The sequence below is a fragment of the Capra hircus genome, chromosome 14, assembly GCF_001704415.2.
Source record: "Capra hircus breed San Clemente chromosome 14, ASM170441v1, whole genome shotgun sequence".
Classification (NCBI taxonomy): Eukaryota; Metazoa; Chordata; class Mammalia; order Artiodactyla; family Bovidae; genus Capra; species Capra hircus.
In genome coordinates, this window is record NC_030821.1 from 81,441,651 (window position 1) to 81,456,801 (window position 15,151).

The following is a 15,151-nucleotide window of genomic DNA, read 5'->3' on the forward strand; positions in this document are numbered from 1 at the left end:
GCTTGCCCGGCCCTGGTTTCACCCCCCCGTCACACATCTTCACCTGCCCACCCAGGAGAGCTGCCAGGTGGCCTAGCCCTCTGCTGCCTCAGCTTCACACAGGCACCCACACACACACGGACCATGCGAGCCTGCCCTGTCCTGCCCCCGCCATATGGTCACTTTGGAACCCACAGAGAGGGTGTTTGGCCCCAAAAGACCTGAGATGGTGTCATGGCACCATTCCACACACAGGAGACGCAGCCTACATGGACCTGAATGTCCTCGCCTGTGCCCACTGGCAGGTGGGGGCAGTGCTGGAGGGCAGTGGGACCACAGCAGGGTGTGGCTGGGGTGGAGTCTTTCTTTGTGGAGGGTGGGCAAGACTGAGTCGGCCTTGCAGGAGTCGTCTCCTGCCAGCACCATGCCCTGGGTGGGGAATAGGGGAGCCCTGGGCCTGGGAGGGCTGCCTCGGCCACTAGGAACTGGGCTCAAGCTATACCCCACAGCTCCTTCACCTCTCTGCTCAGCTCCCACCAGAGGGCCAGGAGAGAGCAGCCCCGAGAGACAGGCCAGGGTAGCCCTGCCCACCAAGCCTGCAGTGGGGGCCAGACCAGCAGGCGCTGCTCCAGGACCGGGTGGGCTGGCCTGCGGGGAGGGAACCAGCTCTTTGGTACTGAAGCCGTGAGTGCGGGGAGCCTGGTCTCAGCAGGGCCCGTACCCCCTTCACGAACAGGCCTCGGGGTCCCAGGCAGGGCTCCTCCCCAAGTGAGGCCCACAGGCCTGCACCTCCAGGGAGCCACCTCTCTAGGGGAGGAACCACCTCCCTGGGGAGGAACCACCTCCCTGGGGGAGGAACCACCCTGCCCAGCACTGACTTCCACTGGATGCAGGACCAGTGGATGGTCCCTGAGAGCAGTCTGGGGGCAGCTGGACCACTCAGACCCTCAGCCAGCCAGGCCTGCTCACTGCCAGCACACCCCGAAACTCCTCATGGCCTGGAGACACTGAGTCCTTGAGACTGAATACAGAAGATAGAGTCTCTTTTGCTAAATTTATGTAACTTAGACAAGAGCCTGTAAAGGGTTTATTTTCCTGGGAAGAAACAGAAAATCACCCTGCATTCCGAAGAGCCTGCTGAGCCCTGTGGCTAAGTCTTGCCTCCCTGGAGCAGCTGGGGGTGGGTGTGCTGGGGAAACTGACCGCTTGCTCCCCCAGGCCTATGACAGAGGGGGCGGCGACTCCAAGTCTCTCCTGAGGGATGGGCTCTGACCCTGGCCAAACTGAAGACCCCATCCTGTTCAACTATAGCCACACCTTTCTCTTGAACAAAACAGAAAGTAGGAAACAAGGGTGCCTTTTTAATTGCAATCAAATATGCTGTCTGTGGTCAGTGCCCCCGAGCCCGGCCCAGGAGCTGTAGGTGGTCCGGTGTGCAGCCCAGAGCAGGCATGGGGCCCACTGCACGCTGGGGCTGGGGCCAGGCTGCTGAGCCACGCCACACCCCTCGGGTCCCCGAGCAGCGTCTCCTCTTCGGGGGCCCAGCCTCCAGCGCCCAGGACAGGGGAGGTGGGGCAGAGGGCGAGGGGGCTCCCACCTTCGCACACACATGCAGACGTCCCAGGGTTCGCTTCCATCCCTTCTCTGCTGAGATGGGCAAGGGCGCGGTGCAGCCGTGGCAGCAGGCGTGGGTGGGGCCGCCTACTTCTGAATCTGGAACAGGAAGAGCCGCAGGTTGATGTTCTTGGCGGCCAGCAGCTTGTTGCACTCCACGGAGTCAACGATGGGCAGCGGCACGTAGTCCGTCTCGTTGCTCTCGTTGGTGAACACGAAGTGGTAGATGACGGGGCTGATCTTCACGTCGTCATACGGGCCCTTGAGCAGCAGGAAGGAGCACTCCAGGGGTGCAGTGACCTTGCTCTTGAGCAGGAGCTGGAAGGAGAGGGTGCGCTTGCACGAAAGGTTGGGGTTGCGCTCCGAGTCGTTCACGCGTGCCTTCAGGACCCACGTCTGGTTCAGCACTGTGAACCGAGGCGTCTCATAGTACAGACGCGTGATGAAGTCGTCTGTGCGGTATGGCCGGAACTGGACCTCTGTGGAGACAGACAGGCCGGGGCCGGCGGTCAGAGGGGGCAGGGCCAGGGTGGCGCCTTCCCGGCCGGCCGAGGAGAAGGGCTCGGCCAGGGAGGAAGGCAACTTACCCGGACACAGCAGCTCTACTTGTCACAAGGCAAATCAAACCCATTAGGGCAAACGAAGGCGCACGCAAGCTTTGGGGGAACAACTACAAACAGAAGTGACACTCGTTAGCGGCAGGGAACCCAGAGGCTTCGAGAGGAGAGTGGCCGGCGTGGCCGGACCCCCACTGGCCCCTCCTCTCCCCCCCGGGGCCCCGCAGGGGGAGTGGCCCCACCCAGAGGGGCTGGGGTAAGCAGACACACAGACAGGATGCAGTTCTGTGAAAAAGTGCACTTTATTGGTTCCGATACAGAGCTGCCAGAAAAGCCGGTGGCTGGGCTGGCATGTGGCCCCCGAGCCCACACTGGGTCTCAAGGCTCAGCCCCATTGAGGGCCCAGTCCTGGCTCTGCCGGCTGGCCGAAGGGCCCCTTGATCAGTGGTGACTGCCGCCACACAGTCCTTGCAGCAGAGCCTGTGGCCCCTGGCCGGCAAGTTCCTCTGCAGAGGGGGCCAATCCTCCCTTCCCGGCCACTGCCGCAGTCACGATGCCTCGGTCCACAGGGACTCTCCAGGCTGGGTGGTCTGGGACACGGTGCCCACCACGGCAGCCGAGGCTACAACTAACCAGAGCCACGGCCTTCTGCTGCTGACGCCAGGCCCTTGGCTCCCTGGGCCTCCGCAGGCCCGCATGGAGCCAGGTCCAGCCCAGGCAGCACGGTCTGACTGCTGCCTGACTGCCCTTGACCTGGAGCTGGCCGCCGGGCGTGAGCTCCAGCGAGCACAGGCTTCCTGCCATCCTCTGTCTAGAGCGAGCTCTGGCCTGACTCCTGCTCCCCAGAGTGTCCAAACGCAGTGGTGGTGACCGGGAGAGCCCAGGAGATCCAGCGGGCCTGGGCGCAGTCCAGCCTGCCCATCCCTTGGTGTCCACTCCCAGCTCTGCGGTTTGAGTCGGGCCCCCTCAGCTCACTCTGGAGCCCCAGCCCTGCCCATCTTCTCACTGGCCCCAGGAAGCCCGCGGTCACTGCAGTAACTGCCTTTCGGCAGGACCCGACGTGATGACTGCTCTTCTTGCCCCTGGCTCCGCAGGGCAGGCCCTCAGCTCCTGGAGCCCCCCAGACACACCCACCTTCCAGTGAAACTCCACCGGTCCCAAGCCGTGCAGTCCCCTGCAGTGAGGACACCACTTTGTCGGGGTCACGGGACTAGGGTGGGGACCCCAGGGAGAGGGGTCTCTGCAGAGCCATGCAGGGGCCCCCAGGGTCCTGCCCGGCCCCCTTGCTCGGCCTCCAGCCCTCTTCCCCGAGGCATCCTCCCAGGCACCAGGAGCTCGTTCAGAGCCTGGCCACCGGGTGCATCGGCCCCGGCTCCTGGCTGCTGGCCCCGCCCCAGCCCGTGTCGGGTGCAGCAGGCAGCAGGGCGCCTCACCTGTGTAGCCGATCTTTTCGAAGCTGAGCAGACTGAAGATGCTGTTATAGAGCTGCATCTCCTTGCGGTGGCTTTGGTCCATCTCATCCAGGATCTCCATCAGCTCGTTGCCTGTCTTGGTTGGGTGGGCACACGCGGCCTCATGCACCGTCAGCTCGTGGAAAGGGCCGTGCCACGGGCAGCCGATGCGCTTGTACTTGCACTGCGTCACCCTGGGGAGGCGGTGAGCACTGCAGTCACATCCTGCCCACGCAAGGTGGCCGTGCCAGGGGTCCTCCCAAGGGGTGCCTCCACCCAGCCATGCTCACCCAAACTGCTCCCTGAAGGACAAACACCCCATGTGCCAGCCCCAAGAAGGGGTGAGAGCTCAGGAGGGCCTGGGAAGAAGCAGGGCATGTGTGAATTGTGGGTGTTCACACCACCTATAGCCACCGGGGTGGGCCCCCCACTTTAGTCCTGAGCCCTGCATGGCTCCGCTCCAGGGAGGCTCAGTGGCCTGGAGAGATCCTAGGGGATCCCTCCGCAATCCTAGGGGATTGCAGAGCCAGTGCCCCCTCATGCCATGATCCCAGAGCCCTTGGGCTGGGCACACTCTACTGGCCCAGGACCACCAAGGACAGGCTCCAAGGAAGAAGTCACCACACGACCACGAGGAACTCTGGAGGGCCAGGGTGACTCCAGAGGCTGCCAGGTGTGGATCTAAGCCCTGTCTGTGGGGCCTCCTGCCTGCCCCAGCAGCTTCCCGCTGACCCCGCCCTGCCAGGGCCTGGAGGAGAGCGGGCCAGCCGGTCCAGACACTCACCTGTCCTGGCACTCCTCTTTCTGGTGCCTCTCCAGGATGGAGCGGGGGAACTGGCACAGGCAGAAGCCACACTCTGAGGGCAGCTCGCTCACGGCCTTCTCCACGGCCAGGTTGCGGCAGCAGAGGCTCTTACTGATCTCACAACGACAGTTGGGGCACGTGGCCTGCTCCTCCTTCAGCCGGGCATCTGCTAGTAGGTGGATAAAACAGCCAGCGCACATCAAGTGACCGTTAGTACACTGCGGAGAAGGAAAGGGAGATGAAGCTCATGGACCTGCGGGACCAGGCAGAGGCGCACCCGCCCTGCGGCCGGCCCCTCCCGGGGCTGCAGCTGCAGGGGCCGCAGGCAGGCAGTGGTCTGACAAGCACAGGGCTGGCCTCCGGAGCCCGCACGGCCCCGGGGGAGGACGGGTCTCGAGGTGGCCCTTGCCGCCAGCAGAGCCTGACTCGGGGACGCCTGGAGGACACGTGCTCTCGGTGAGCTTCCCACCCTCGGCAGGTGCACCCTCACCCAGGCCCCACCACACTGGCCTCCCGGGCTGGCACAGGTGGCAAGGCAAGTCCCCCCCGAGGGGCGGGTTCCCGCCAGCGTCTTTCTTGATGGCTGGCAGCAAAGCCTGGGCAGATGGGGAGGCCCTTGGCCTGGGCTGGGCTCAGGGGCAGCGCACGTCTGCAGGCGGTTGCTGTCTTTCAGCCTTGGAGCCGGCCCCTCCCTTTCTGAGCCTGTGGATCCAAGGCCCAAACGCTGCGGTTGTCCGCCTCCCCTCCAGCCTGGGGGCCTGGTGTGTGGACAGCAGGCTGCCGGCTCAGCTCCCTCACTGAGGGAGGGTACTCCACACAACCCCAGAGCACCCACTTCGTGCCACTGACACACACGGGCTGTGGGCTCGGGTCTGCAGGGACTCACAGGGTTGGGGTAGAAGAGGCCCACAAGGGAATCAGAGGTGCAGAAACAGACGAGCCCTGTCCTCTGGGGCACACTGGGTGGTCGCTGAGCCTGGGAGGGAGTGTGGTGCCCCCCTCTGGGCACCCACCTCCCCTGCGAGACGCCCAGGGCAGAGGATGAGCAGGCGGACGGTGCGCCCACCAGCTCCTCTGGGGCCCAGGACCCTTCTGCAAGTGGGATGCAATGCAGTTGAGACAACCGGGGCTACTGCCAGGCCAGGCCCGCCAAAGGTGGGTCCTCAATGAACACCAGCCTCCATCCCACCAGCCCAGGGTCCGGGCATGGAGCTGAGGGTTGCAGGAGGCCGAGTGAGCTCTCAGCACCGGCAGGCCATGCTTGGGGTCTAGTGGGTGAGGGGACTACGTGCTGAGGGCTGACTAGGGGCCAGAGACAAAGGCCTCAGACACAGAACTCAGGTCCACACAAGTGCCCTAGATCAGCTGCACTCAAATTTCAATTTCTAAGTCAGGTGAAAGGTTAAAGTATGCGAGATGAGGGGGGAGCCTGGCAGGGTCTGCTCTGGACATGTGGGCTGGCAGAGGGTGGGGGTGAGACTGGTGCCAAGAACAGTCAGGGCAGAAAAGGAATCTGTCCCGTCCACGCCCCGAGTTGTGGAGAAGCCAGAGAGATCTGAGTGGACGGTGGGGGATCGGGCACCACAGGCTGCTGCCGCCCACCCAGGTCGGGTGTGTTCTCCAAGCCCCCGTGCGGGTGGGCCTGAGGGCCTGGCTGCACCAAGCCACATCCACAGAGTGGGTCGCTGTGGCCTCCAGAGGCAGAGAGGCGAGCAGGACCTGCTAACCTGACCACTGACTCAAGGGAGGAAGTGCCAGGCAAGGCAGCACCACACCTGCCCAGCACCCCAGGGAGGGAGCCGGGCCGGACGCTGGGACCCCAGGGCCTGGGACCCCACACTACTTTGTATGGCCAACGTTAGTTCTAGATGCCCTCAGGCAGGGCCCAAGGGTCTGGGTGGAGAGCAGCAGCTGCTGCTGGGCCTGGCCCAGCTGCCTTTTCTGGTCCCTGTTGGCCCAGCCAACATGTGGGCCTGAGAGCAAGAGATGTGGGATGGGGTCTGGGGGCCTCGGGAGGGACACAAGGCTGCCTGGCGTGTGACTGCTCGCTCCTGGCCCTGCCCTGAAAGCCCACTGTTCAGGAGCAGATGGGGTGACCTGCAGGCCTCCCCTCGGAACCCAGGGGTTGCAGGCACAACCCTGTTCCAGGCCAGCTCCCGTTCAGCCCCCCGGAGCCTCCAGACCTAACACAGGCACCAGCCCTCTCCTGGCTTCTGGGGAGACATGGTGACAGCCCCTCCAGCCCTAAGAGCTCAGTTCTCAGATGGAACACAGTGAAGCAGTGCTGCTGGCTGGGCTGAGGGACAAGCAATTATCCACAGCTAGTTGCTTATCGGCCACCCAAGGGACACTCTCTGGGCAGACAACAGGTGACCCACCTGCGGGCCTGTCTGCAGTCACCACAGTCGAGCCATCCCCACATCCAGGACCTCCTGGACCCCCAAGCAAGACCTGACTCTGCACACAGGCCTGGCCAAGGCAGCAGGCCTCTTGCCCAGCCAGAAGTTGGGCTTCAGAGGGCTCAGCCCAGCACTGGCTGTGTGCCAAGACTCTGATGGACAACACCAGACAGGGCAGGCCAGAGTGACCCACACAACTGCCAGGGCCAAGCCCCTGAGAGCCTGGCCCCGCCATGGAGCAGCTCCTGCCGCACCCAGCCTGGGCTGCTTGCCCACTACCTGCCAGGAAGACCTGAGAGACAGGAAGGATTGGGGAGGGGGCTCCAGGCTGACCAGACCCCACAGGCCACTGGCAGGATGACCACAAACCAGTCATCTCCCTTTCTGGGCCTCAATTTTCTCAAGCACATAAGGCAAAGGGACTTCCCTAGAGATCCAGTGGTTTGATCCCTGGTTGGGGAACTAGATCCCACAAGCTTATGTCACGCCGCACCACACCCCCCCAACAAAAAAAGAAAAAAACTGCAATGAGAACAAGCTGTTCTTGCCACGTGCAGCAGAGGTATGACAGGACCACACGAGGGCACAGAACTAACTGCCACCACCAGCAGGCCTCTGCACACCCCTGCCCAGGAGCGTCAGGAAAGGCTCCAGGCACAAGCCTGCCTCAACAAAGGCCCTCCCTCCCACTGGGTTCTCTAGCCACGTCCCTCTGCAACAGCCCTCATGGGGGCATTCGCACCTGCCCCCGAGGTCATCACCTGGCCAGTGCACCCAGGCCGTGCAGGTCAGGCCTCTTCTGGAACCACTTTTCCCTAGGGGAGCTGGAGGCCGTGTCTTTACTCCTGAGGAAAAGCCCTGGGCCTTGGGACAAAAGCAGGTCTTGCAAAGTGCCCTCAGTACTTGATCAAGTCCTTGATCAGTAGGCCTTATAGCCTGGAGTACATGGTCCCCTCAAACCCTGGGGTGCCCCCTAAACGCCACTGCTTACCAGTAAAGGCAGGCTCAGAACCCAGACTCACGGGACCAGCCCGCCCTCCAAGCAAAGTGGAGGCACCAACTATCTAAGTGCCCCTCAGCCCAGCTGGAGCTGCACCCCCCTACCCCCCGTCACCTGGCCCAGTAGGGCCTCATGGCACCTCACACCCCTGCACCCTCTGTCCAATGTCTCCTTGACCTCTTTCATCAAGACGCAGAAGGCGTCTCAGGGCAAGCCAGGACTCCAACCTTCCCCCAGGTTTCAGGGCTGAAGCTCTGGGCCAGCAGCCCCTGACCCCCCACCCCAAGGCTTGGGGACCTGGGCAGGGACCAGGAGTGCTGCCCGGACCAAATGTTAACTCAAGTGACAGCCAGCTCAAGCAAACACAACTTCTCGTGGCCACAGACTGGCTCTTCCCCTGGTGTGGATGGCTAAGCAGACAGGTTCTCAAAGCGGGAGCTGGCAGTTTCGGCACTAGGGAAGAGGACCCCCGGGCACACAGGTGGGCAGCCCCACGGGAGACCCCTGAGCATCACCACGAAGAGAATCTGCAGCACCGGGCAGGTCAACAGGCGCTGAGGCGGGGCACTCACAGGATCCCCAAGGCAGGTGCCCATGCTGGCCAGGACCTGGGCAGAGATGGAGCCACCCCTGCCTCAGGCCTTTCACCCACACGACTGCCCACCAGGCAGCCGAGGCCCTGGGCTGACCTGAGGCCTGATGGGGACAGAAGGCACAGCAGCATGGCCCCAACCCTCCCCCAGGGCCGACGGTGCCACTAGCTGGGCAGGTGGGGTGGAAAAGGCATCCCGCAGCAGGGAGAGGATGGCCTCGGCCCGGGGTGCTGCCTCAGCAGGGCCTGCGAGAGTGGGAGGGGAAAGGACTGGAGAGGGCCCCCAGGCTGAAGGGGTGCCAGAGGAAAGGGCTGGAGGGGGCTCAGGCCGGAGGCAGTGGACCAGGCACCAGGCCAGCTGGCGCCACAGCCCGTGATAGAGGCCCCAACTCCTCCACCCTCCCGGGGGCACAGGCGCTCTCCTGGCTGAGAACCGAGTTGGGGTGGCAGAGCCTCTTGGGCCCGTCCTCCAGAGGCTGGTCTACGGCTCAGGGCCTTTGCTGACATCAGCGGGGTCAGGGACAGGTCTGCCTTGCGTGAAGGGCTGGGGGAGAGCCCAGACGGGGGTCGGGGTCAGCTGAGGGGTTAGCACCCCAGGCCCACCTGCTGAAGCTGTGTTTCCCCCGAAGATGGCAGAGGAGCCAGGTCACAGCGCCTGGGGCCCCAGAGCTGCCCGCCACGCCCAGCGCAGAGCTCCTATCCTCTGCCCCCTCAGCCGCCTACCCCCACCTGGCTGCCCGCTGCTGTGCCTATCCGAGAGCCTGGAAAGCTGCTGCACACCTTGTCAGGCCAGGCACCGAGGATGCATCTAACACCCACATAAGAATGGCAAAGCCAGCACCTGCTGTATCTGCTGCAATCCCGACCTGACCCAACCTAACAAAGGCCATGTTGAGAATCAGTTGCATGAGCGCCCTGGTCTGACTCCAGAGCAAAAGTCCCAACCCAGGTGCTGTGGCGGACTGGGTGTGGGCAAGGGTTTCCAAGCAGGGACAGGTGACCAAGCCCACGCATGTCACCATGTCTGCTCTCGGCACTACCTAGGCTTCTCCAGAGACATGGAGGTAGGAGCTGGTGGCCTGCCCAGCCACATCCAGAGGCCTATGGAGACACCCAGTCACCCCAGCACCAGGCACTGCACGAGGGCTCAGCACGGTCACTGGCTCTTCTTCTTACCCCCAGAACTGGGCACCAACTGCAACAGCCCTCAGATGCATGGCACGGCTGGTGCCGGCCCCAAGCCATGTATCCTGGCGGGGTCAGGCTAAATGTTGCCTGTAGCAACAGAGAGCAAAATATACCACAACACCAGAGGCGAGCACACCAGACAGCCCATCAGTGTAACTCACCAAGACGGCCAGCAGAAGTGGAGAGGCTGAGCCCAGGCCAGGAAGACACGACAAGCAGTGGGCCCCAACCAGGGACATGCAGAGAGCTCTGCGTCCACTCATTTCAAAGCAGTATATGCAGGACCCATGCCATCCTTGCCCAGATCCTCCCAGGAGAAAATGGCGCAGGACTCCAGGTCCATTTCAACCTCTCCCCCATCAATGACCTCATCCAGAGTGGCAGTGAAGGTGACCTGGAATACTACTCGCAGCAAGGAGCAACCAAGAAGCCTTCCCTCGGGGCCCCACTCACCCCAGGCTCCAGTGTGGGCACGGCTGGGCATCCACACCAGGGGTCCCCATCCCACAGCAAGTCTGCGAGGAGCCAAAGTGAGTTCTGACCTGTTGCAGGGCTCTGACTAACTTTCCAGAGTCAATGGCTCTCCCACTGACTACATGCTCTAAAGCTTTCTCAAGCCTGAGATGAGATGAAATTCACTCCCTGCCAAGGCCTGGTGTCACTGGGGAAGGATGGAGGTGGGGCAGACAGCCTGCGCCGGCACCATCCGTGGCTCTCCTTGCTCAGCAGGCCCATTCCTGGGGAAGCACTGAGCAGAGCCCACGAGGTCATGGGCAAGGCCAAAGCCCACGTGGCCGCAGCGCCTTCACCCTTCATCAGAGCTGCTCAGCTGCCTGCCTCCAGCCAGGCCAGGCCAGACCTCAGCTCTCGGCACAGTGTGAGCCGGTTTGAACCAGCCAGGCTCAGAGGCCCGGTCACCAGCAGCTCTGGCCAGAGGCAGAAATGCAGCTCTCCCTGCTGAGTGGACCAATAGCTGGCACTGCATGGTCTGTTCTCATGCCAGGTCCAGCTCCAGCCCACTCACATGAGGAGAGACAAGGCACCCCCAAATTCCTCTGGGACTCCACACCATTGACTTGGTTTCCCAGTGTCTCACTTAAGGCCCAGGGAAAAGTCCTTGAAGAATCAAAAGGTCATGGGCAACCAAAAAGGGTAAGAGGAAGGACAGGTCCTCAGGTGCATCCCAAAGCCTGAGGGGGTTATGAGAAGCACTACCCCCATTTGAACTGAGCCAGGAGGCCTGCGGTACCCGTGAGCTAGGACCTCTGGCCAGGAGCTTCCCAAAACCCAGGAAGGTGAGTCGAAAACCAGTGTCCTCTCCCAAGGAACTCAATCCACTTCCCCACTTCTCTCCATCATTCAGGCACACTGGGGTCGTCCCAAGTAGCTTCCTGCCAGAGCAGGAAGGAGCCGGAGATCCAGAGGCTGGGAAATGACAATCCACACTAGCCCTGCACTATTTAGCACAAAAACGACCTTCTCACCACAGCCCCCAGTTTGAGCGCAAGCAGGGGGACAAGGCCTCATCAGTCATGTCCAGCTCCTGTAAATGCAAACAAAGGTAACAAGAGTTCCTCAAAGCAATTGGGGGAGGGAAATCAGAGATGGGGGATGGCGTGGAAAGACAGCAGAGAGAGCAGAACACTGCCCAGTGACCCTGGGACCAGAGTGGGACCCTGTTGCTGTGTGGCACATGAACAGGATCCCCTAGGGTCAAGTACCCTCTCTGGTAGGCCTGAGCTGGTTAAGGACTTGGAGTCCAGCCACTAGGCTGCCTCTTCATATATAAAGAAAGTCAACAGACCTCCTGGAGCGCCAGTAGCCTAGGAAGCCAGGCCTGGTGTGGGTGACAAGGGACGGGGCAGGAGCCCAGTCTGAGGCAAAGCAGGTCCAGAAGGCCCTGGGCTGGGCTGGGGAAGGGGCCCAGGCTGTGGGGCTTGAGGTAGGCAGTTCATACCAGGAGTGAGAGTAGGGGAGTGGGAAGGCAAGGATGTGAGCCCTTCCCTTCTCAAAGTTTTTCCAGAAATAAATAACAAGGGGAAAGGGATTTTTCCACTGCAAAGGATAAAGGGATACAGGACGAGCATGAGGACAAGTGGGGGGGGGGGTTGGTGTCTGCAAAGAAAGTGACAAGAACTCCTGAGGAAGAGCCAAGACCAGGGGGGCTCCTAGAGCCCAGGGAGCTCAGGGCTGCGGGGAGCAGGCCGGGAAGTGGGGAGGAGCCCACATCTGTCGCCAGCTTTCTCTGGGGTCAGTTTGAAGGTGGGCTGGGGAGTGCTGAAGAGAAGAGAACAGGGGAAGCGGGAAAGGGAAGGGGCCTCTAAGTGGGAGACAGGAGGTTCCCATCAGGGTATAAGAGCAGTCACAAAAAGGAGAAAAAAAAGGGGGTTCCGAACAGGAAACAAAAAAGTTGCCAGAGAACGAGAAAGGAGCTTCCGAACAGGCGCCAGAGTCCCACTTCTGGGCCCCAGGGCTCCGGCCTGGCCTCCGAGGAGACGCGGTGCCGGGGGGCCGGCCGCGGCGGGGCTGGAGCCGAGCCGGGTCGGGGTCGGGCCGGCGGCCCTACCTGGTACACGGAGGCCTTGGGCAGGTCCAGGCAGACCGTGCAGCACAGAACCGAGTAGAGCCGCTCCTCCAGCTTCCCGCTGCCCGCCGCCGCCGCCGCTGCCGCCGCCTCGGCTGCCTCGGCCGCCCGTAGCCGCTTCTTGGGCGGCGCGTCGGGGTCGCCCGCCGCCTCCTGCAGCTGCCGGGCGCCGGCCAGGCCCGCCTCGTCTGGGAGCCCGGGCCCCGCCGCCTCACCCAGTGCCGCCGCTGCCGCCGGCCCCGCGGCCGCCCCGGGCCCGGCCCCGACCCCGACCCCGACCCCGGCCCCGGCCCCGGCCCCGACACCGGCCGGCACGGAGCCGGCTGGCCCCGCGGCCGGGCCGCCTCCGCCAGCCTCCTCGGCGCCGGACATCGCGGCCGGCCGGCCCGGAGGGCGGGTGCCGGCGCGCTCCCGCGGCTGGAGGTTAGGGGCGCCGCGCGCTCCCTCTGGCCTCTCGCCGCCGCCGAGACCCCGCAGCCCCGCTCCCTGCGCCGCCGCCTCAGTGGGTCTGGCCCGCGCGTAGCCCCGCAGCCGCCGCGGCCACCGACCCCGGCGCAGTCGCCATCTTTGTTTTCGCTGCGCTCTCCCCCACCTTCCACCGCCGCCTACGCCCCCTCTTTCTCCCAGTCACGTGAGCTGCGTGAGGCCAATGGGAGAGCCTCTCGGGCGAGACAGCGAGTCATCCAGAGCCAATAGGCGCGCGAGGACCCGCCCCTGCAGAAGGTGGGCGGGGCCCCGGGCGACTAGCAGAGGGGTGCTCACCCGGGTGGGGAAGTCCTGGCGTACAGTACCTGGTGAGCAAGGTGCTTCCTGCCACGCCAGGTCCGGACCACACGCCTTGGGTGCCGGGGCAAGGAGGGCAACCTTGGACTCCCACGTCTACATGTCTCTGCGCCTTTGTCCCCAGACACCCAGTCTTGAGTGCGCGAGGCTCTAGCCTAGCTCATCGGAGCGAGAAACTGCCAGCTACCTCTCCCTCTCTGCCCAATCCCGTCTCCTAACCCCGGGGTTCGGAGCTGCAGTGCGGTCTACTAAGGAAAGCGAGGGTCTTAGGAAATCAGGACTTGCCTTGTACAGGCCGAAGGGCAAACGAGTAGAGGTTGAGTCAGCCCTGGAAGGGGATGTACATTTCTGTGAGCAGCAGTGGGCCTCGTTTGCCTTCATCCCAGCCGGCGGCCAGTGATGGTCACTGCCTCAGAGGACCACCAGCCAGACCTTGCAAGGATATTCATAACTCCATCGTGTCCCAGGAGAGCAAGGGCCTCCTGTATCTTCTCAGTCCAGGGGCCCTCCTGACAACAGTGCCCTCAGGCCAAGTTGAAGGAGACCCCCAGAGTTGGTCCTGCACATTGCCTTCTTTTGCTCGGGAAAACCAGTTGCTGCCCTGGGAGCCTTAGGAAGTTCACTGCAGGACTCCTCAGTCTGGCTAAAGAAGAGGCAGAGTCCATATTCCTGCTAAATCCCTCAGGTTTATTGGAGACCTCTCTCTGGAGCCACAACCATGGCCTGCCCAAAATCAAGCCTGAGAACGTGCCTGGGACCCGGTCCCCCTCATTTTGGTTTTGGGCAAGCCTTCACATTGAGCCAGAAAGGGAGATAGTCAATCTGCAGAAAGCTGGCTTTAGGAAGGAGAGTCTATCACTAGCGGGAAGGTGGTAGCTGGGCAGAAGCTTTGCCTTGTGGTCTCCAGCCATCACTCCCACTGTAGGCGCTGTGTGTGCAAGGCCCGGTGGTAGGCCCAGCTGCCCCCTGCCAAGGCCCAGCGACAGATGTCCTCCTTCGGCAGCAGCAGCAGCAGTCTGTCCTCCTCCAGCCGGCTCAGAAGACCTGCAGCACCCAGCATCACACCCCCCCACATTCCATAAGAGTTGGTTGTGAAAACGGCCACAATGAGGATGGTCACTGCGACCACCAGCACCACTGCCTGACCAGCCACAGAGCGGCCCTCAGCACCAAGGTGGTCACCAGCCACTGCCAGCACCATGCCTCCTCCCAGAAGCAGGTTGGCAGAGGAGCAGTCCCCATTCACCCAGTGGAAATCGAATGCCAGAAGGGGCAGGCCAATGACAGTGGCCACCCAGGCTCCAGCAAGACAGTCTTCATCCGTGCCCAGCCCTGAAGCCAGCATGATGGCGGCGGCCAGGGCCTGGAGCAAGAAACCAGCAGCGGCCCCTCGATTTGCCTGTTAACAAAGGGAAGGGGAATGTGGGGAAAAAGGGTCAGGACCTCTCTTTAAGCAGGGGAGGGTGTGGGGGGTCTCAGGGAAGCCTGGCCCACACACTAACTTCCCACCACCCTCTAGGAATTTGGGAGTAGGCTACGCCCCTGCCCCACCCCAATGTACTCACCTGGGCAGTGCTCAGGGCTGCGTGTAGAGACACTGCTCCCAGCGCCAGGTGGGACAGGGCGGAGCTCCACTCGCCCCCTGGCCTGGGGGTCATGACACCTCAGGCGGTAGTGAGTTTAAGGGGACAGGAAAGGGATCCTCAACTTGAGAAGAATGTAGAAGCCGGCGACAGGGAGCCCTAAGGGTGTCTCTTCGGTACTCCCAGGTTCCAGAGTCCCATTTCTAAATATTGTTATAGGCTCATCCGAAACTCGCGGGAGCCCTGACGCCACAACCTTGGGGAAGAAGGGCCTAAATAGGCCGGGAAGGGAAAATGCGGTGAGGAGCCGGGGCTGGGTGGGCGTTATCTCTGGCGTAGTGGAACCCAAGTCAGGGTGCAGGGCCCTGCGCTCGGGGAGGCGCCGTCCTCGGAACCCGGTCGGGAAAGAGCAATAGCCCAGCACTCAGGCCGCTGAGCTGCGCGACCACGACGCAGCGGCGAGCTGGAGGCCCAGACCAGCCCACCGCGCCGCCCTCGGGCTGCTGCTCCGCCTCTCGCGCCCGGCCTGCGGCTTCCGAGCGCCGACCAACGAGACGATCGGCGGGTAGAGCGGCTGGAGGGGGGCGGGGCCAGGAAGTCTGGCCCCTGGAAGAGA

At 63.1% G+C, this 15,151-nt stretch overlaps 1 protein-coding gene across 1 annotated transcript; it reads right to left on the reverse strand.

Moving 5' to 3' along the window:
• CYHR1 (cysteine and histidine rich 1) lies at positions 1,321-15,132 on the reverse strand. Its single transcript, XM_018058755.1, has 5 exons — positions 14,518-15,132; positions 14,199-14,351; positions 4,386-4,624; positions 3,584-3,795; positions 1,321-2,072 (listed from the first exon to the last, which is right to left on the reverse strand). The coding sequence occupies exons 1-5, from the start codon at positions 14,608-14,610 to the stop codon at positions 1,681-1,683; spliced, it is 1,089 nt and encodes a 362-aa protein (XP_017914244.1). The 5' UTR covers positions 14,611-15,132; the 3' UTR covers positions 1,321-1,680.